Below are 22,040 nucleotides of genomic sequence, written 5' to 3' on the forward strand. Positions count from 1 at the left end.
GAGCTATATTATTGTCTGCAATATATAACGTGATTTGCTTGTTTTCCATGTCTGCCTCATTTTTCTTAGGCACAAACACAGGCGCACCTTCAGCCATGCAGACTCACAGCAATGCATGTGTTCCTCCCGTGGAAGAAGAGAAGGACGGGAGAGGAGCTAGGATGGGAACTGGAGCAGGAGAGAGGGGCAGTGGTTGAGAAGCTGCAGGCAACGTGAAGGGGAACAAAATGTTGCCTGGAAACTAGAAGTACACAGAAAACCATCGAATGGAGGTGATTCGGGAAAAAAGGTTTTTCCTCCACCCTCCTTGCCTCTGGACTCCTTGCCACCAGAACTCAGAGACCAAAAATCAGGACCTAGTGAGCCCAGGAACTAAAGTAGGTAAATTAAAGCAGCTGAAGCTGGAGGTAGGGAAAAAATATTGGAAATGGGCAGTGGATGCAGGAGTCTGGGACCCACTTGGGCCACTCTGGCGTTTTGTACTCTCTTGTGTGCCTGCAGGTTAATGGACTGACTTCCAGGGTTTGTTGGGAGCAAGGAGATGAGCTTTCTCCCTTCTCTGCAGAGATAAAAGGATCTGTCCTCCAAGATATTGTTGTGGAATCCTACACAATTCAACAGAGATTATTAAGTTTTGGAAAATATTGTGACATGCCCTGTACTGCTGGAGATGCTTCATGTATATTTCTGTGTGTATGTGTATGTGCACATCAATGGAGAGCTTTATGAAAGAGCCAGACACCTCAAGGGACCCCGCTTTTGAGAACAGAGGTTGTTTCTTAAATTATGCTGAGATGCGATTTCTTTATATATCACTACACATTTCCTCCTGCTGCAAGGCCAAAAAATCCTCTACCTATATTATAAAGAAAGAGAGCCTGACCTCAGGCTATGATCTAAAATATATGGAGTCACACAAGTTTACCCTTGCAGTCATTCTTCATCCCTCCTGCGCCAATTCTTTGTCCTTTTGCTAAATGAAAATTTAATGGCTGGGAAAGGGCTCCCTACTTTCATTCTTGGAGCAAAGCAGTCAAGTGCAAAGAGGGCAAAAGTGTCCAGAAAATAGGAAGCTTAAAAAGATTCCTCCTAGCCTAATTTGCAAGTTCTGGGCAAGGCAGGGGCTAGTGCTGAAGAAACTACTCTGAGCAATCACAGCCTGGCCTCCTCCAGCCCCACAGTCGGTTATGGGATTTTAGCCAGACCTCACAAGGTCGCACATCAAGAGCTCTTTTCTGTGCTCAGCTATTCCACCTCCTCCCAGGGAATGCATCACTGTCTAACCTGGTATCAAACAGAGTCATCTGACATATTTCAGGAAGTTTTAGTTGATAACAGATCTAAATTTCATGAGTAAATTGTAGCACCTAGCTCAGGTCAGGCTGGTCCGTAGGTTTGCACCACGCTCACATTCACCTCGTTGCATGGGGGGACACGGAGGCTGTTGCTTGGGCATTAGCATGGCACTGAGGTTTCTACAAGTGAATCCAGCTCATTAATGTTAAAAAAAAAAAAAAAAAAAAAAAAAAAAAGTGCTCTCCAGAATATTAATGGATGGATGAAAAAACCCCTAACAATTAGTGACCTCAGAATCATAAGCCAAATTGAGTCATCTGGATCCAGGACAATAAACCCTCATCTTCCTCATTCAGCACTGAACTGGCATGGGCTGGGGGTTTCAGATTGGCTCCTGAGGATGACCCCCAGCCTCTTGTTTTCCAGGGCTGCCCCGCTCAGATAGACCAACCCTCCTTCCCCCTTCATTGCTCAGCACCTACAAACTGGAAATAACCCAGCCTGCGTGTGCTCCCTTTTCCATTGTGTTAAAAAACAAAAATGTAAGAAAATGAAGGAAAAACTGGCTAAACCCACACTGATACTCTTAACAGCAGCAAGAATTTCAAATCCATGCTGATACCATGGCCCATCACAACAGCAGGGCATCACCCCGTGGTCGGGCCATGCGTCCCACCTTGCAGGGAAGTGGCACCACCGGCACCCTTGGCGTGGTGGGATCTCTCCATCCCCTCCACGGAGAGCCACGCTGGGGCTTTGAAAAGTGATTCTGTGTCTTGGGAGCCCAGGTCTCCCCAAGAAGCAGCGAGATGTCTGCTCTTAAGCCACTTTGGAAAGCCCAGACAGGACCCCTGGAGATGAAGATTTTGAAGTGTGATCAAAGAGACTCGTGGAGATAGCAAGGAGGATTAATGCTTCTGCAAAAGCATAGTGAAAGCTTCTTAGTTATTCCAGTGGGGCTTTTTTCAAAGGGGCCTAAGGGACTTAGGCACTTAAATCTCACTTGGATCCTTTATTTAGTTTGCAAATCCTGCGCTGGAGTAGTGCAGAAGTGTGACCCCTGAAGCATTACTTTCCGAGCATGTCTGCTTGAGTGAAAAGCTGAATTGATTCTGGCTGTGTTGGTGGCCTCTTGCAGCTGCTCCTCCTCCGTATCGGAGGGAGCGAGCTTGCTGAGGGAAACAGGTGAGGGTACAATTTATTTAAAGAAATAAGTAAGGGACCAACAGCACACTGAAAGCATGTGGGCTGTGTGTTCAAGGGGAACCGCTGAGAGCGGCTCCAGGCCTGATTCCTTCCGCAGGGTTAATGATGGACACAATGTGCTGGAGGATGCTACTCGCGGCAGATCCAGGCTGCAGGAGTGACCTCCAGCTGGGTGAGCAGCATCACTGGTCCTCCACAGCATCTGGGTTTCTCCACGATCTCTAAGAAAGACGCAGGGAACACTTATTTCAGGAGTTTGGTTATTCTTCACTGTTCATGTCTCCCTGTCCTTTTTTTTTTCTCCATCACCAGCCTTTTACAGTTAAAAAATGTAAAAAGAAGACCTGGGGGGAGGGTTGTTCTCCAGATGGTTGTATGTTCATGGTGTCTTAATCGTTCCTACCACCACTGCTAATGCCATTGTGGAGGGTTACAGCTCCGGGAAAGCAAAGCAACATGAAGAAGCCAGAAAAAAGGCACAAACAACAAGCAAAGAACCCGTTCTCATGCAAATGTTCCTCACTACAATAATAATAACAGTAGCAGTAACATTAAAAACAACAACAATAATAATAATAATAATAACAAGAAGAAGGAGAAGAAGAGGGCAGATGACAAACACACACCATGGTCCGGCCGCAGTGAATACTTTCCAAGCCTTCCCACTGGGTCCCTGGGCTTTCATTCCATCTCCCCCATCACTGCAAACTGGACGGGGAGCCCCGTCCACTGCGCCCCCAGCACAATGCAAATGGGTTTGGCATTGTTGGGAAACATGGCACACGTGATGTGCTATTGTCCCTAATTTGATTAATGAAGCGATCACAGTAACGGGGCATTCCGCATCCGGCCCCCCCCCCCCAGCACCTTGTTACTAACCCACGCCGGGCACTTCCCAGAGCATTAATTCCCCAGTACTTGCCTTTCCCAACCTTGTCAGGTAATTGTTTATGAAAAGATGAATGTATACAATAATACTGGGTGAAGGGAGCTGATGTATGTGGTGTTAATGAATGAAATAATCAGTTTGGTAATAACTGGCATGCGTATTTGTCAAAAGGGAACCAGCAGGACATTAGCATTCTGCAGCCACCAAACCTTTATCTCCTGGTCTTGTGTTTGACAACCGCCCCCAGATAGTCCATGAATAAAATACAGAGTAGTACCCAGACATAATTAAACTGCCAATGTGGATGTACCTAAATGAACTTGATATCTTAATGACACTAGATAGCATGCGAATAATGAAGGCGGCATGAAAGGGATGTGCATAATGAACACAGACATCCCGGCTGTCGCTGAGGAGCTGCCCGTAGGGACCGTCCTGGCCAACGGCAGCTCCCGGGCCCCCTCGTTAGCAGCGGGGCATCGCCGCGCCAGGGGGGCCTGTGCCGCGGCTCACCCACACCGGTGCTGGGGACGGAGTGCTGCCCCTGCGGGGGCGAGGGCCGGTGCCCTGCAGGGCTGGCCGGGCTGTAGTCACGGAGGATGGGACTCCCAGACCTGCTGGCACGTCTCACCCTCCCTCCTCCTGAAATCCCTCCTCTGCCCCATCTCTCTGCACCTAACCCCCACTGGTCCTGCTGCGCCTGCTCCTCCAGAGACCTCTGGCATGCTGTTGTGCAGCGTAGACGTGATTTTAGGAGCATTTAATATGATTAAATTACCAGATATGTTATTTTTTTTTTTTTATTTTTTTCTCAGCGTGGAGATTGTTTTCCAGGGGAGAAGCCACTCTTTGGGGACAGGCTGCTCAGAGGAGCCTGCTCACTGGATGGTGACGTGTCCTGAGATAGCTCAGTAGCACGTGCAGAGCCACAACCCCTCCTCATCCCCCTCATCCACGGCCGTCAAGCCAGAAGCGTCATCTCCCAGCGCCCGTGGGGGCATCCCTCCCTGCGGAGGATGCTGGGCACAGCCATCCCGGCCGGCCCTAGAAAGCTGCCCCGGCGTCACGCCGCCGCTCGCGGGCGTTTGCTCCCGAAAGGCGGGTTTCAGCCCTCTCCTTCGCAGAAGCACCGTGCTGGGTTCACACGCCACACCGCTCAGAAGGTAATTGCCACTTATTGCTCTAATGGCTCCAATTTTAGCAGCAAATGAGCGATGTACAGTAAGTATCAGTCTTATTAAAGAAATAATAATGGGAAACTAGAGCACGCGCTACAGGGAAGGAACACTCCCCCGTTACACAGGATACAGCCGTGCTGACATTTGACAGCAGCAGAGTCCCTGCCTGCTGCTGATATAACTCCAATATATTTGAATACAATAAGTTCAGCATGTAGAAAAGCAACCGGCTCAATATGGCTCGGCTTGCTCCGTAATGATGGAATCGACTGGTGGCTCAGAAATCGCTGCGAAGCCAGCATGGGAAATGTGAACTGGAGCAGGCCCTATCTCCCTCTAAAAAGGGGATAAGGAAAAAACGCTTAATGAAAATGAAAGAAAAAAAAAAAAAAAAGTACAGCAGGTTTAGGGGAAAACATCTTAAAAATCAGCAGACTACACAGCCTGGACCACCACAGGGAGAGCCAACGCAGAGAGCAACCCGCTGGAGGTAGCACAGCAAGTTGCAATGCAGGATGGGGTATTGAGATGGGTTGAGAAACGTAACTCCTGCTTGGGCCAGAAAAAGGAGAAAGGTGGCACTGGTGTGGCCCAGCCTGCCCGGGGAGGTGATGGGGGAACCTGGGCACATGCTCCCCACCACCATGTCTTGAGCGATGACAGTCACCATTAGAAAGATGCAGCCAAAGAGCTTTGTGTCCCGACTAGGTGAAACCTTCAACTTACTGCGCTCTGCCTGTTTAGCCCCCCTGAATATTTGACCCTGATTGCCAATTATTTAACCATTGCTTTCCTTCCCAGGAAAGACATCCCCATGGTGCACCCTCATTAGACAGTAATGGTGATTTCATTAGATTAAATAACTCCGATGATCCCCAGAGACCAACAGCACTTTAAACACAGCCTTGGAGTTAGAATTACTGTTATTTAACATTGATTAGATTACAAGGCAAATCCAATTTTTCCCCTAAACATATGATGGCTATGATTTGCCTAGTGGGAGACGTTAAAGACGGCATTCCTGGAAATCTGTGCTGAGGCGGGGGACCGTGCCTGAGTCAGCAATGCTGGGGTGACCCACAGGCTTGTGCCTGAGAGTCCATCTGTGGAGAGCGTGAACGGGGTCCAGGGGGTGTCCCCCATTGTCCCTGCCCTCACTTTGATCCAAAGCTGGGGGGTCAGGTGGACCTGTATCTGCCCTGTCGGCTTATCGTCCCCTCCAGCAAGAATATCACCAGGAAATAATTGGGCCTCTTTGACCCATGGCCCTGCCACGGCTGAGGCCGTTAATCACTCCTTAAAGCTCCCTCCCGCCTCTTCTCCCCCCGGGAGCCCCACGGCCCACGGCTCCCAGCAAGGGACGAGCCTCTTGGCTGTGGCTCTGCCCACCGCCGGTCTGCCCGGGGGGGCCTGCAGGGAGAGGAGGGAGGGAGAGCCCGGGTCTCTCCCTTCCCCTCATCCCCAGGACCCTGTTGGAATCCGTTTTACGGCTCTGAGGACCTGAGGGCTTGGAGTGGGCTGGGGAAGGTTGGTCAGGCCAGGAGCAGGACCATCTCAGGGCTCCACTCCCAAGTACGGGGGTGCGGTAAGTGCCCCCTCCCTGAGGACGGTGCAGGGACAGGATGGCTTGCGGTGCGCGGTGCACCTTCCTTCCATGCCCTTTCCTAGGGTATGCTGTGCATTTAATGCCTGGCTTAGGAGATCAGCCAGGACGGAGCTTTCTCTGGACCCCTTTACTGACGCATCTTTGGGAAGCCAAGGGGTCAGACAGCTCCTAAATGCACCCCCCCACACTGGGCAGAGCCGCCTGCGGATCCAGGGATGCCGGGCAACCCCAGCAGGCACTGGCAGCCCTCTCAGACAGACAGACAGACAGACAGACTCCCACGAGAGCAGGCTCAGCTGCTGGTGCAAAACTCCCTGGTCTGACAAATCTGGCTTCATGCTGGGATGTGTGAGGAAAAGGCAGGGCTCCAGGAAGAGCTGGCTTCCAGCAACCAAGGTGAGCACAAGCAGAGGCCAGACCCACCAGGACAGGCACCCTGGGCTGACCACGGGCTATTCAGCAAAAGCTCCCAGGGACGGAGGGGAGAAGAAGGATGCACGCCCCATCCATGTTGAAACACCGGGGAGCTCCAGTCTCGGTCCAGACTCCTCCACCCCACTCACCCCTTGATGTCCCCAGGGGGGTGATGGCCAGGCAAGGCCCTGAGAGCGGGCAGGGTTGAGCACAGCTCTGCGGATCACCCAGGCTTGGGCTCCTTCTTCTAGGTGTGGGCGCTTACAATGCTGCTGGATTTGCCCAATGAAGCCAAGCACTGCTTTCAGGGCTTTAATAAAATCCAGAGCCCCTCATAATTTTAAGCCAGATTTACTCCAGAGGAAACACACTCAAATTCCTTCCTTGCCTCTGCGATCACCACCTCGATGCCTTTCCCATCTACCTTCCCAGGGCTATAATGTGACTGAGTCCAGTGAGAGCGGGGCTGGTGGCATTGCTCTGGGGTGAGAGCTGAGAAAGCAGCAGAACCATGTGCTGGGGGAGATGCTTATATTGTCCAAAAATAAATAATAATTTAAAAATAGCATATTTCTCATGTACCAAAGAATCCAGAGGTACACTAGAAAACCAGAAGTTTTACATCTGGCCTGGGAAGGCTGGTGGGTCCCATTGGATAAATCAAGTCCATGGCTTCTCCTCTTAGCTGCTGCAGGAAACTGCCTGCAATGCCGGTGCCCGGCAGGCAGTGATGGTGAAGCACCGATTTCTTCCTCCCGTCTCTGTTTTGGGGCAGGCTGGAAGGGAGAGCAATGAATGCTGGATTTTACTGTCCTAAAGCCCCTTGAATAGCCAGGCTGCAGGGATGGGACCGTCAGAAACGGGGACGCATCCAGGCATCAGTTGCGACCCGGCAGTTTGCTGTCACTTGGACAAACAACTGCAATTAGGAAGCAAGGAGCAGATGAAGCTGTAAAACTCCGAAGCGCAGCCCCCTTGGAGCCCGCGGCTCACAGCTTGGCTCGCCGACCCTGCCACATCGTGCCGTGGAGGCAGCGGGTCCCCGCGATGTGACAGAGGGCCACGACCCCCCGCACAGGCAGGGCAGAGCTCAGCCTGTCCAAGTGCCGAACGAAGCAGCTCCAAGCGCCTTGGTGGGCTTCACCGCCGGGGCTGACCCCGACCCATGCCACTGGAGCCAGTCAAACTCAATTAAATGCTGTGCACTGCATCTGGGTCAGGCCGTGAAGTCCTTCCCCCCTGTCTTGGCCCCTTCGGAGGCTCCTGGGCTAACTGCTTGCGTGTCCTACTAAATTCTTTCTTTCTGAGGCTCTTGCAGCAGATTTACTGCTGCTGGAAGGGAGGGCGGCAGAGCCAGGAGCCCGCAGGCAGAGCGGCATCACAACTTGTTGCGAGGACAGTGCTGGGAGGCGAACACTTCTGCCCCGAGCCCAGCTCCGTGCTGGGCTGAGCAGGGATCACACCATGTGCACATTTAAACCCGATGTGATGCTGTTTTCTGACTCTCTGCGTATCCCCTGCCTCTGCCTGTGGTTGGAGCAAACACAACGCAGAGAGGGCAATGCTGGAGGGAGGGATCCTGGTGCTCACTGACAGCAGGAAAGCCAAGTCCCAGCGCCCCTAGGAGCAACTTTAGCAGTGACCTTAGTATTTTCTTTCAAGCTTAGCAGCATAACTCCATTACACAGATGGGGAAACTGAGGCACAGGACAGAACAGGCCCTTGCTCACCACCACCCAGCCCAGCTGAGTGTGTCCCAAAGTCTCCTCAGCTGCCCTGGACACGACACAGGCAGCACATGCTGTCTGTGCCATGGCAATACCCACGCCGTCCCTGGGAGCTCAGCTCTCCTGTCACTGCAAGCACACAACAAAATCCCATCTCCTGCCCTAAGGAGGGTCCAGCCAGAGCGAGACCCCACTACGCTTAGAACCCTAATTCAAACAAGGAGCAGCCAGACAAGAAACTCCTTGGTGTTTGGTGAGAGGTGTTTAACATCCAGGCTTTCATACCTCCACCTCTTTGCCACGAAACGGAGAGCTTGCTCCTGGCGAGCTGTCATTGCTGCTCTCCTTGGAAAGACAACTGTTGGCAGAAAGTTTTCCTTCCAGCAGCCCCAGTGTGCAGCTCTGCGCTCCCCCTCCTCCAGCCTGCCCCACACCTGCTCCCCTGGACGATGCTTCCCCCTTTGCTACGTGACCTCATGACAGGGAAGCGGGATGGGGAGATGGAGCCATCCTGGCTGCGTCTCTCCTGGGGCACATAACACCTTCCAGCCATCCAAATCCACGGGTGGGCTGTTTTTTGTACTTTTTTTTTTTTTTTTTTTTTTTTGTGCTTGCTCGGAGAGCCCCAGCAGCCCTTTAAACCCAGGCGGGTTTACACAGGGCAGAGGAGTGGGGCTCCATCCAGGCAGCAAAACTCTCCAGCAGGCAGGCAGAAATGGAGAGCCAGGGTGGCAGGTGGACTTTAAACCACTCCAAACATTTGGAAAGCAGCCATCGGTCCCAGTGGGGCTGCAGCAGCTTGGCTCACGGGGCCAGGTCACTGCCAGCCCCTGCCTGCTGCTGCTGCACAGAAGGAGCAGCCTTGGGTACCTTAAAAGTGTAGAAATCTGAAGGGATGCTTCAGCAAGTTCAGCCATGCTTACCCAGCTCTCACTAGCCTGGAAGTGAGAAGAAATATCTTTCCTTTTTTTCCTTGCACCTGGTGTGAACTAACACACACACACACACAGGCTCTTTAGCACAAGAGCTGACGGGTGCAGGCGTTTGATGGTCTTTTATACTGAAATTACATAGACCATGGGTACAAAGTTGCAGTGCTTCCTTCTTTGCTATCAACCACCGACCATTCAATGCCAACTGGAAAATTCATCCCCTTCCAGAAAGTGTATTTCTAACCACATAAGACCAATTATATTTTCCCCCAATAACAGTTATGGGAAGATGAACCTCCCTGGGTCACCCTGGGGTCCCCCTGACCCACAAGCTAATTCTTGTGCCAGCAGCAGGAGCCAAGGCTCGGGGACTCCCTCAGTGGGATTCAGCTTCTGGTCCCTCACGCTCAACGGCTCCTGATGCACCTTTCTTTGCTAAATGCTTCTGGAGCCCTTTTAGAGTCTTTTAGCCAAAAACCTCCTGTGGCAACCAGTTCCACAGTATAATCTCACACTGAAAACGTCCCAATTTCTGCTTCTTTCCAACCTGTTGCTCACTGTATAGATGGAGAAGCAAGAGGGATGGCCGCTGCCTTCTGAGCCACCCCACGCAGGCGCCGGGCTGAGGGGCCTCAGCCACATCCCGACCCTCTGCCAGTACCACCGAGACCACTTTGCCCCGTGCGCCCGCTCCCGGCAGCACCCACAGCTCGGCTGCCTCAGCTCATGGGAGACCCTGGCTCTGTGCACCCCAGCAGGAAAGCAAAAGCCTGCACAAAGCAGCTGCTTGGCGGCCCTTGTCCCTCTGTGCTGGGGCTTCCTCCACACCGCTGCAATGAAAGCTTCCTCTCAGCAGCTTCTGGACCCAGGCTGTGGGAAGAGTCATTAGCAGAGCTCTAGAGCATCCTCCCTGAGATATTTTCACAGCTCCCAGCCACTCGATAACACAGCGCATCAGCACGGGGGGAGGAGGAAATGTAAAATGGACCATGAGCACCCAAGGAGATAAAGATGCGACTAAGCGGACTTCCAGACGCAGCCAGCCTTGTGACAGCAGGGGAGCTGGAGAAGTGATGGCCCCCAGCCCAGAACCTGGTGGAAAGGACTTTCCCAACACATGGTGAGGCTGTGTTATCTCTAACGTGGCGGCAGAGCAAGAAACCCAGTAAACCCCCCATGAGCTAAGGCTGCGGGGGGAGCTGGTCACTGCCCCCGCACAGCCGGGCTGGGGAGGAGCGAGCGCCAAGGCACCCGTGCATTCCTGTGCATCCTCCTCCTCCTCTTCCTCTGTGAGGCCCTGCCCTGCTGGGGAATCTGGCTGGGACAAGGCAGCCAGACGTTGGTGGAACCAACGGGCCCAAGCCGGGTCGCACCAAGCCCGGCACAGGAGGCGGCTGAGCCAGCTGCCGACCCCCAACCACGCTCCTCTCACCCGGCTCTGCACGTCACTACCCGCGCTCTGCTTGCTGCATGCAGTGAGATTTGGCTTTTGGTTTTTCCCTTCTTTAGAGACAATGAAGGAGCTAACAACCCTGGTCACACAGGTACAAGACTGATAAATACCAGGCAAATATTTATAAGCAAATATTAGCATTCACAGAACGGTTCAGCAGTGCAAGGGGGCAGGATTATTGCACAACATTAGCTTTACCTCTAGCCGTGACACGCAGCTTTTGTACAGAGAAAAACCCAAACCATCTTGCAGGCCAGAAGAAAAGACCACTTCTCAGCCAACAAACACCAAGCGCCCCAAGCCTGGCGGTGGGTCCCTGCCAGCAGCACGGTGCCCAGCAGGTCCATGGACGGGGGACAAAACCAACTGAAGCCAGCTGAAACTGTGGAGTTAATTTTTAGGGGCAGAGACTAGAATTACCTGAGCTGGAAGTTAGCCCGGACGTGGGGATTAGCACCCTCAACCCGTGTAAGAGGAGTCAGGGGAACTTTCCATGACCTTCAGCACGGGGAGCAGGTTGAAGAGCACTGGGGGGGATGTGGCTCAGCACACGCTGAACACCCATCGCCAGTGCTTGTACCACACAGCTTGCTTTCCCACCACAGAGATCAGTGGCGTGGAGCTAGGTGCCAAGAGGTCCCATGTGCTAAGCCTTGCTCTGCCAGAAGCTTTGGGTGCTTGCTTCCCCACCGGTAGAGTGGAGCATCCTCCATTCCACCAATGCTGCTGATGGCCGTGGCACTGCACTAACCCAGGGACCGGCTGCCAGACCTGGGGGGGGTGGGGGGTGGGGGGGTCGGCCGTGCTGTGGCTCTGCCAACACCTCCTAGCAGCATGGTTTTGGAAAGCGAGAAACACCACAGCTGAGGCCACTGACCCAACAGTTGTGGCTCAGAGGAGGGAGACCTCCCCCACTTCTGGCTTTGGCAGATCATACAGCCTCCTCCTGTTGTCACCAGCTTTACCTATGCAAATCACAGCGGGTTAATGGCACAGTACTAATTGCACCCGGGATAACCCACTGCTCCCCCCATCCAGGTCTGGGGACCCCCCATGGGCACAGGTCCAGCAGAAGCAGGGGAAAGCCAAGCCTTGCTGCACTGGGTGACTCAGGGTCCTCCCAAACACCTTTTTATTGACTCTTAAAGCAAAACTTGACAAGGCACAACCTGGAGTCCAGCAATGTTTGAGACCAAAGGGATTTCAAGAGCAAATTTGAAGCTGGGAGAAGGACTGTGGAGCCAACAAAGCCCAGTCACAAAATGAGGAAAGCAGCATCTCCACCTGGCATGTTACGGGGGCTTGGAGCACATCAGCACCGTGAGGTCGCTGATCCTGGAGTGTGGTTTTGGGGGTCTCAGCTGAGCCAGGGCATCTCTTCGGGCTCTCCGCACACTAATTCTCCCAGGTCATCACATCCCCTGCCTTTCACTCACTAGCCCTGTACTGGGGGGGGTCAAGACACAAGAGCTTCCCCCAGGTGGGAAATCCAGATGTTTCCTCACTTGTTTTACCCTGAGCTAGAACATGCCAACACTTGGGAATTTCTCCCCCAAAAAGGCTTCCCAAACAATCCAGTTCAGACAGTGCAAAAGTGTTTAAATAACATTGAAAGATGCCGGTATATGGTACTCAATGTTACAACAATACCATGAAAGCAGAAATGAAATGTTAACGACAAAACAGCACTTGAGAGGCCAAAGATGCACACGTGAGTGTACACACACAGACAAACCATCAGATAAACACAGAAGTCAAAACAATTGGATTTGATATTTTCCCATAAAAGGCTTCCCAGAGAACACGGGCTGCGGGAGGGAGCCCCTTTCCAACCGGCGATGTCAGAACAGATCAGCGTGGCTTTTTGAAATTTTCAGCAAAAAAAAATATCCTGCTAGATATATAAATAAATAAATAAATAAATAACCCACTTTCCATCGTGACGCTGTGCTTGAACCTGAACCTCTCTCACCAGGGGAAGGAGTGGGAAGGGCGACCGTGGTCAGACTTGATCCGCCTGTTCACATCCCCGTTTCCAACCACCAGCTGTGCTCGGGAACTGGAGCCGAGCGGTGCGGCCGGGGCAGGGGAGGCTGCTCCATCTCCCGCTCCCGGCGGGGAGCCAGGCAGGATCCTGCTGAAGCTGCTGCGCTCACATCCACAACCTGCGCGGTTTTGCGCAAGGAAGGTGTCCACGTGTCTGGAGTTGCCCAGGTGAGATTTTTCTTATCCAACACTTGGGCACAGCTGCTCGACAGTGGGGAAAACAACCACATGAGGGTTCCAAAGATCCCCCGGGGCAGCGATGGGAAGTTTCTCCTCTATCTCCCACCAGAGATGTACCCGGCAGCAGCCTCGAGCCTGGGGGAGTTTGAGCAGGGATCCTTATATCTCTGCAACAGATGGTGTTGCAACAGAAAGAGCACGTTATGAATCTCCTCACTTCCAGGAAGCAAGAAGGATGGTCTTGCCATGCATGAAGGGAACCGGCGATTTCTTTTGCTGAAAGATTTCCTCCTGCAGAATCACATCATTCGATGAAAGAAACGCCAAGAATAATTCACTTCCTTGAGCAACTCTATTTATATTCTCACTGCAGGCACCGTCCTGCTCACGTTCCTGCCCTGGGGAGTCACAAGGGCTCAGGAGGGTGCAGTTTGGAGGTTAACATGTTTAACTCCAAACCATGAAAAATTGAATTTCCCAGGAGGTGGGTTACGCAGAAGACAGGCAGAGACACTGGCCACTGTCACAGTCCCTGGGATGGCCCCAGTCCTACAGACCTTGCATGAACAGTCCCAGTGACCCACACGGTGCTTTGTAATCGAGTAAGACCCCAGTATCCAACACCAGCAACACAGCTCTAACTGCAACTTAATCCACTTCCCTTCCAGAATACCTGCACGTAATGAGAATTTGCAAAGATTTATGGCTACAACAACCACCCCTGCTCCCCCTCGCCAGCCTCTGCTGTTTCTCTGTGAAAGCAGTTTGGGTTACCTCAATATACGCCAGGGGAAAAGCATAATTAGCAGCTCAGGAGTTTTAAGGCCTACGTCACGGAGGGGGCTCACAGAGGGTTATTCTCAGGTTTTCTGATCACTTGTTTGCTCTGAACTCTTTGGAAAGGCACCAGCTCCCTTCCCCCTCCCCAGACCTAACTGCTCTTACTATAGACTTCAAAAGGTCGGGGTGAAATCCTAGCTCAGCTGTGGTGAACACACATGTTGGTGGTGATGGTGCAGCCAGAGCACATCCCTGGACCCCAGGCTCCACACAATTATTCCCAGGAGCCCCCCTAAAGGCAGCAGAGACGATGGCAGGAGGACAGGCTAGGTGCATAGGTGGGGATTTGCAAGATCTGACCTTAAAGGAGGACTAGTGGTTTAAGCGAGGTGAATCTGCTGCTTCTCTAAAGAGTATCACAGTTTTTGCCATAAATGGGCTCTTGCCCCAGCCAGCTGGAGCTTTGCGCTGCTTTTCACAAGACCCGGCTCTATGAATTTAACTGACAAAATCTTGGACAGTCGAGGCCATATTTTCAAGATTGCTCAGCACCAGCAGGCAGGGCCAGGGGAGCCCTGGTTTCCAAGCAGCCCAGGCCCAGGCAGAGCCATGGGGTGGGCGAGGACGGTGCCAATTCCCTCCAGGCTCCCGCACCCCAGGGACTGGGGTATAAGGCAGTACTGAAGAGGAGGATGGAGACCATCGACTTCTGAACCTCCCCAGCATGCCCTCGTGCAGACCACAGGATCTGCCGATCACAGATTCCAATAAACCCTTAAGTACTTCTTTTGATGCTTTCTAATAGGAATGGGGTTGACTTCTCCATATACACCAACGCAAGAGCTCACCCCATTATCTGGAACAGACACACACCCTGGATATGAACTTCCCCATTAGCAGAAAACAGAAGTGATACGTATAGATGCAAAGTGTTTAAAAGAACCATCAAAAATAATAACCTTTGGGGTTTTTTTTAAGGAGTAAGAGGGGAAAGAACCCCACCCCAGCTCTTTGCAGTTAGGTCTTGCTAGAGGTGTGTGTCTGGACAGTGCCACCCCTCAGCTGTGCACACCAGATGACACTCTGCCTTGCCAGGTAAGGACAGGGAGCCAAAGCTGTGCCAAGGCTGCAAGACCTCAGCCAGCAGCTCTGGTGGGATTCACCTGCTTTGGGTGTTATTTAACCCACAGTATAACCCAGCAAGCTCTGACTCCACACAGCACCTCATCTCAGCACTGGAGAGAGGTGCTGCAGAATCACAACCCTGCTGTTCCACCCCTGCAGAAGAGGGCAGTGACTTCCCTCCCATTTTACAGATGGGCAAACCGAGGCACACCAAGACATCTCCCCAGCAATAGGGTGCCAACCTTCAAATTATTTCAAATCTTTACCAAAATGCCTTGGAGTATCCAAGTCCGGATCACACACAACAGCAGCAGCAAAGCACATGAGCACCAGAACGGGTCTTTTTATAACTGACTCAGTGATCCTAGCCCTGATCTCATCAACCTTTCCAACAAGCTCTTCCTCCCCTTGCTCTTCCCCAGCAAGAAGAGGTCCCTTCAACCACCTCATCTTCCATCTCCAATGACTCCTTGGCCAGGAGACCCACACTGCCCAACCAACCAACCCACTCCCCACTGTCTTTGTCTCAGCCTATCTCCAGCTGTTGTTTACTGTGAATTACCTGCACTTTGGGGCCAAGACCATCTTTTGTTCCCTTTTTATACAGCACCTGGCACCGTGAGCTCAGTACTGGGAGGTATCTGATTACACAGCTAATAAATAAACAAGGACCTATCCTCATCAGCATGTGGTTGTCCAAGGCTGCAATTTCCAGAGAAACTGCTGCAGGCTGCGCTTGATGCTATTAGTAATTCAGATGTGTTTGGGAGATGAGATGTTCCCAGGATGAGGAGCAGGCACTGCTGAACCAGACCTTCCTACAACAGGCATGCACACAGCAGGGAGTGGAAAACCCAGACCGGCTCAAACTCAATATCCACCATCAAAACCCATGTTCTGGGCCAGGCATACCGTGAACACAAAGACCTGATGTTTCTTGCAGAGGCTGCAAGGATGGCTGAAGAGAAGTCGGGGAGAAGAGCACTTTAAGGCAACCACTGTTACAGCATCTCCCTCCCGCAGGGGCTTTTGCAACAAGGTCTTTCCTCCTGATGGCCCTCTGGGCCTGCTCCACCTTTCATGAATCGTACTTGCTCCCCCAAAGTCTCCCCTGGCATCACCCACACCCACCTGCCCCCCACGCCTACGTGCCCATCCCCACGTCCAGCACTCCCAGACCGCGCTGCTGAATTACGGCGACCACAAAACCCCACGGACCGCCAAGCCATCCGCTGCCGCGGGAGCCGCCCGACTCCTCCATCCCCAGGGCTCCGATTTCACCATGACGTGAGGCACAGAGGATGGGAAACGGCACAAGGTGGGATGCAGCTGCTCGCAGCTGCTCTAAGCACGTCCCGCCCTAAACAAACCTCCTTTTCCTCCACCCCAGACCTCCGAGACATTCTCTGTTCTCTTTGATTCAGAAATATCAGTGATTGCCTAGATTAGAAAGAAGGGGGGAAAAAAAAAAAAAAAAAAAAAGCCTTGGAGAAAAATCCCAAGAGGACATTAATTAGGAGACAGCACTCCCCAGCTCTGGAAGCATCAGGGAGGAGCAACACTTAAACTCCCAACCTGACGGAATAACTTTGAATCATCTTTCATCTTCCCCTGGATCGGGTGTAATCTAATGACATTAGCTTGGCTTCGCTCTAGTGAAATTGGCATCAGTGCTACAGAGGCAGGGAGATTAAAACATATGAAATAAGTGTTCCTGGGGTGACTGACAGTATAATGACATTCCAACAGGCAGCTCAATCAGCGCGAGACTAACAAAGGATCAGAGGGAACCAGCCAGACTCACGATATCACCCGCAAATACAGATTTTTTTTTTTTTTAAATCCAGACATTTTTTTTTTTTTTTACTTGACTGGCTTAGCCCCTATTCTTGGGAGTTTTCCCCAGGCTGTATACAGCCATATTTGGGGTGGGAGCAGGCAGTTGAACTCTTTTAAAACCCATGCTCACCTGCTATTGAACTCTGCTAGCTCAATAGCCTTGTTCAGGGCTGGAGCGGAGGTTTCTGTGCTGGGAAGTCAATGCGAGCATTGTGGGCTGCCCTCCCTCCTTTTGTCCCTGTACGAAGAGAGGACTTGTAGACCCGAATTGAAGAAAGCTGCTTTCGGCACACAACTTCCCTTGATATTCAACCCACACATGAGCACACACGGAGGTGTCACACTTACTAAATTAAATCACTCCGATTGTTTTTTATAAAGCCAGCCTCTCGGTAGGACAGCTGCCTTCCTACCCAGGCACAGCTCAGGCTAGGGGAGCCGAGCGATTATTCCACTTGATTTAACGGACAGCCTTTCCGTGCATTGTGTGGCACCCCAGTAGGCGACAGGACTTCCACGTGCCGAGCCCGTGCCTCGCGAGCCGCTGCCCTGCAGGTACCACCACCCAGCCGGCCCCTCGGAGCATCACCCTGCTGCCGCGGCCACAGCTCAGCCCCCTCTTTATCCACCCTCACGCCGACCGGAGCTGCTCTTTGAATTCCAGAAGAAACCTCATGCCTGAGACCCCGCAGCCACCCTGCCACGGTCTCGGTGTGGCATCCTAGTGACAGCCCACCAGTGACAACCGCGCCGACCGTCAGCCGCAAAGGCTGGCTGGCTCTTCTCCATTCGCAAACCTGTGCCGCTGCAAGCAGCCAAAAGCTTTTTATTCCCTTGGACAGGGCGCTCGCTGCCCGCGCCGGCTTCCTGCGGGCGCTGAAAGCAAACCCAAGTGTTTATACCTTGTAATGATGCTGTTTAGTCTGACTGCTGGGAAACATAAATGCACGTGAAACCCAAGCTTCTGATGCCAAAGATAAGAAATCAGGACCCCTGGCAAACATCTGGCCATTTCCCCGGCACTGAACCCTCATCAAAGATTACAGCAAACCCATGGAGAGAGACAGATATTTTTTTAAATGAGTATTTATAACAGGCTGGTAACTGGTTACCAGCAGGCTGACACCGCAGCTCTGCCATCACGCCAGGACTCCGTGTGTTAGTAAAGATTACTCATACAAGCAAAGCCGGCAAGATTAGGTCTCAAAGGAATAATCCCATACAAAGAATTCAGTGTACCCCAGCCTCCACAGGGCTAATAAAAAAAAAAAAAAAAAAAGGTGAAATTCAGTACATCAAATACCAGAACAAACAAACTACAGCAATTAATGGGAGAGCTCATGTACCAAATGCTAAAACATAATGATTACACAAACAGTGGGCAGGGCAGCACCTCGAGTGAGTAAGAGCTGCAAGATCAAGACCAAACCTTTGGAAAATTAAATCCCCTACACCGAGGACTGTACTATGCCCTAAATGCCTGTGGCTCCTCCTCTGCCTAGGTCTGCACTCCTCGCTCAGGCACGGTTTCCAGAAGCGGGTCTATCCCACCGCCATCTGCTCCTCAAGGCTTCGGGAGCATCTTTGATAAATGAGCTTTTCTGCATATCCACCGTAAATTTCAGTAGATGCCACCCCAAAGCCATGTGTTTATTTTTCAAAGTCAAGACTTGATTAAAGTTCTTGAGGTTTTTCAGATTCGTTTTTAATGTTTCCTTTCTGATACAGGGTCAGCATGTGGAAATTGGATAAGTGCACACTAAAAATATAATTCTGTAGACAGCTTCAGCCCACACAAAAGGAAATCTTTCTTCTAGGAGAACCCACACTCTGTTGCCTGCAAAAACCCGGCGTGTTTCTGACACCAGCGGATACACAAGGAAGCTCATTACTTCCACGTGTTAAGAGTTTTACATAAACACTTGGACTGTCAGTACTATCCTACTCCACATTTCAATACTGTCACCACAAGCTGAGCCAAAATCATCCTCTCCTCTCTGCTAATAGCCGGGTTTAACATGAAAGTAAAGCAACCTCCAGGGGTACCCGAAATCCTCCCCTTTTTGCTTGTTCATTCAAGAAAGCCACAAACACAGACACACTCTGCGAAAGAGCAGTTTCGCCCCCACCCTAAACAATCCTTTCCATAGGAATCTGCCAGGAGACGCTCTTCTACTAACTTGAAAACACACAAGGAAAACATCTAAACATTAGTAAGAATCCTGCCCCTTAGCTTTAACGTTTACTGCCTTGTTTTAAAGGGGATACCTTTTATTTGGTTTAATGAAACACTAATTTAAAGAAGAACCCCATCTACCTTTTTGCTCGTTTCTTAGGCAAGGTGAGCGTGTGGGTTGCGCTCCTGGAACTGACATTTTGGGTTACTCATTACTGGGCTGCTGAAGCGTTTGCATGGGAAATACGTTTTTTCTCCACACTGAATCTAGGGAAGCTGCTTTTAACGGCTGCCTCTCTGGGCTGGGAGTTGCGGGAGGTGACGAAACGATGCTTTGCAAGGGGAGGCAGCCGGGGCAGCGGGGTGGCTCGGCTGGGATCAGCCACAGGTTTTGCAAAGCCACCCCCCAGAAAAGCCGGGGAGCAGCAAGATGTCGGGGGGTCTGGGCTCCCTGGGGGACGCGGGGTTGGCTCTGCCTCAGCACCCCCGTACAGTCCCCAGGGTGATGGGGCACCCGCTGCTCTTCCCATTGTCCCCCCCACCCCCCCGCAGGCAGCACCCCAAGCTGCAGGGAGGCACCCCCGGGGGGACCCCGCACCGGGGCGGGAGGATGAGCTGGGCAGCGAGGGGAGAAGAGGGGTGGGGGGATTAGGGGATAGGGTGGTTGGGGGGCTGGAAGGTGGTTGTGGGGAGAGAGGGGCTAGGGGGGATTTGGGAGCAGGTCCGGGAGGATGGGGGAGAGAGAGGGGCTGGGGGGAGAGTGCCTGTGGAATGGGGGCACGGAGAAGGGGGTTGGGGGGGTTCGGGGAGCGGGAAAATGATCGGCGGGTGTGTCTGGGGAGCGGGGACGGGGCTTGGCGCGGGAGGAGGGGTCGGGGCAGCGGGGCTGGGGGGCCGGGAGCCGCGGGCGGGCGGCGGCGGGGCCGGTGGCCAGCGGGGGGCACTGCCGGCTCGGCCACGGCCCCGGCCCCGCCGCCGCCCGCCCCAGCCCCGTCCCGTACCTGTACCAGGCGAGTCCCCGCTCGTAGTTGCGGTCGAAGAAGTGGGGCTCGGCGCCGACGGCGCGCACGTCGGGGTGCACCCGCAGGAACTCCAGCAGCGCCCGCGTCCCCCCCTTCTTCACGCCGATGATGATGGCTTGCGGCAGCCGCTTGCTGCCCTCGCCCAGCAGCAGCGTCAAGGTGCCGGGGGTCCCCGCCGCGCTGCCCCCGCCGCCGCCCGAGCCGCCCGCCCGGCTCCCGCCGCCCCCGGCCGGCACCTCCGGGCCCGGCGCCGCCTCCTGCCGCCGGCGCCGCTGCTTCAGCCGCTGCAGCAGCCGCTTCCTCCGCGCCGCCGCCGCCTGCCAGGGGGGCAGCTCGGCCGAGCCCCCCAGGTACCCGCCGCCGCCTCCCTCCTCCTCCTCCGAGGCGGCGCCGGCGGCGATGATGGGTCCGGGCAGGGTCTGGCAGCGGTCGGCCAGGCAGTAGAAGACGTAGAGGGACATGAGGAGGGAGCAGAGCATCACCAGGAACTTCTTGAAGATGCTGCGGGGCAGCGGCTCGGCGGCGGGGGCGGCCGCCGCGCTCACGGCCATGCTACCCCGAGGCGGCGGCCGGGCGCCTTGGCCATGCTCCGCGGCCGCCCCCCGGCGCGGCCCCTCCGCGCAGCGCTCAGCGGCGGCGGGGGGCTGCGCGCTGCCGCATCCCCAGCGCGGGGGCCACGCCGCGACGGCGCTTCAGGGGGGCATCGGGGCGGGGGGGGGAACCGCCGCCCCCCGCTGCCGCTCCGGGGCCGGGCGGGGACGCGGGGCCGGGGTGCGGGGCTCCCACGTGCGGCACCCGCCGCGGCAAACTTCGGTGGGGACATCGCCGGGCGTGGGGCGGGGCGGGGCGGGGCCGGGGGGGCGGGGCCGTGGCGCGGCGTGGGCGGGGGGCAGAGCCACGGGGGGAGGGTGGTGCGGCCCCGCGGGGAAGCCGCTCCCGCCCCCCCCCATTGAGGGGGAGTGGGGTGCGGGGGTAACCCCGGGGGTTGTCCCGGGGGTCGCGGGGATGTCCCCGAGGCTGTCCCGGGGCGGGGGTGCCCCGGTGGCTGTCCCGGGTGGGGCGGAGATGTTTCACGGGGAGCGGGGGTACCCCGGAGGCTGTCCCGGGGGTTGCGGGGGTACCCCGGTGGCAGTCCCGAGGGGGGTGGCAATGTCCCGGTGGCTGGCGCGGGGGGCGCGGGGGGTGTCCCGGGGGGTTGCGGGGTTACCCCGGAGGGCAGGGAGGAGCTCTCCGGTGTCTCCAGGTTTTCCCCGGCGCTGCCTGCCTGCGCAGCCACCCGCGGAAGCTGCCGCGGGAAATCCGCCCCGCTGCCCGCCGGCGGGCCCGGGGCTCAGCCGAGCTCCGCGGGGCTTTGCCGTGTGGAGGGTGATGAGAGCGGGGTGTCCGTCTGACCGTGCTCTGTCCACCTGTCTGTCCGTTTACTCAGATTTGTGAACTACACCCCCACACACACCCCCATCCCTCTGGTACCTGAGCACATATTCCTGCTTTGCCCAACGATCATGTCCACCCCCATGTACACAAATATCTGTACAAATATCTGTAAGGGGGAAGAACAGTCCCCCTTAAACCAGTGGAACCACTGACACAGGTGTAAAATATACTTGCAGTATTACAGCCAACAGCTACCCTGAGTTCTCTACTGAATACTGCACAGAAAGACCTGAAATCAGACTTTTCTCCACTCACTTGAACAAATTGCCCCTAGGCTGGCTGCAGAATCTGGCCCACAGTTTGTAAGAAATATCTACAAACACAACACAACATTGCTCTCAGAATTCGTTCTTCTCCTTTGAGAGTACATAAAATGTGGAAATAGCTATCAGCTTCATGCCTCGGCTGCCTGATTCTAAGGGCTTCATTATTTCATTGCCTGTGGGAATGTCCTTTTAATTTGAAATGTTTGTCATAGATTATAGAACTTTTAAACAAACTTGCACATGAAACACTTGACTTAGATTTTTTTTTCCCCTTCTGTTTGGTGTGGACCTAGCTGAGGAATTAAACTTCAACTACTTGGAAATAAAGCTGGTGGATCCACAAATTATTCAATGAAAGGGGGGGGGGGGGGAGGAATTTCAATGAATAATAATCAGCCATCTGCAGAGCTGGCTGGCTAATAAAAATATGTTTCCAAATAGTAAACAGGCCAAAATTAATAACAAATGTTA

At 53.8% G+C, this 22,040-nt stretch overlaps 1 protein-coding gene across 1 annotated transcript in view; it reads right to left on the minus strand.

Annotated features, from left to right (window-relative positions):
- LOC116963486 (heparan sulfate glucosamine 3-O-sulfotransferase 3A1) overlaps window positions 1–20,435 on the minus strand; it is a 35,638-nt gene extending 15,203 nt beyond the window's left edge. The window contains exon 1 of the mRNA XM_042802771.1: window positions 19,849–20,435. Within this exon, the coding sequence (XP_042658705.1) occupies window positions 19,849–20,420 (572 nt within the window). The 5' untranslated portion in view covers window positions 20,421–20,435. The remainder of the gene's footprint in view (window positions 1–19,848) is intronic.
- Between the last annotated feature and the right edge of the window lie 1,605 nt (window positions 20,436–22,040).

Source organism: Tyto alba, unplaced genomic scaffold, assembly GCF_018691265.1.
Source record: "Tyto alba isolate M040663 unplaced genomic scaffold, T.alba_DEE_v4.0 Super-Scaffold_39, whole genome shotgun sequence".
NCBI classification, from domain to species: domain Eukaryota; kingdom Metazoa; phylum Chordata; class Aves; order Strigiformes; family Tytonidae; genus Tyto; species Tyto alba.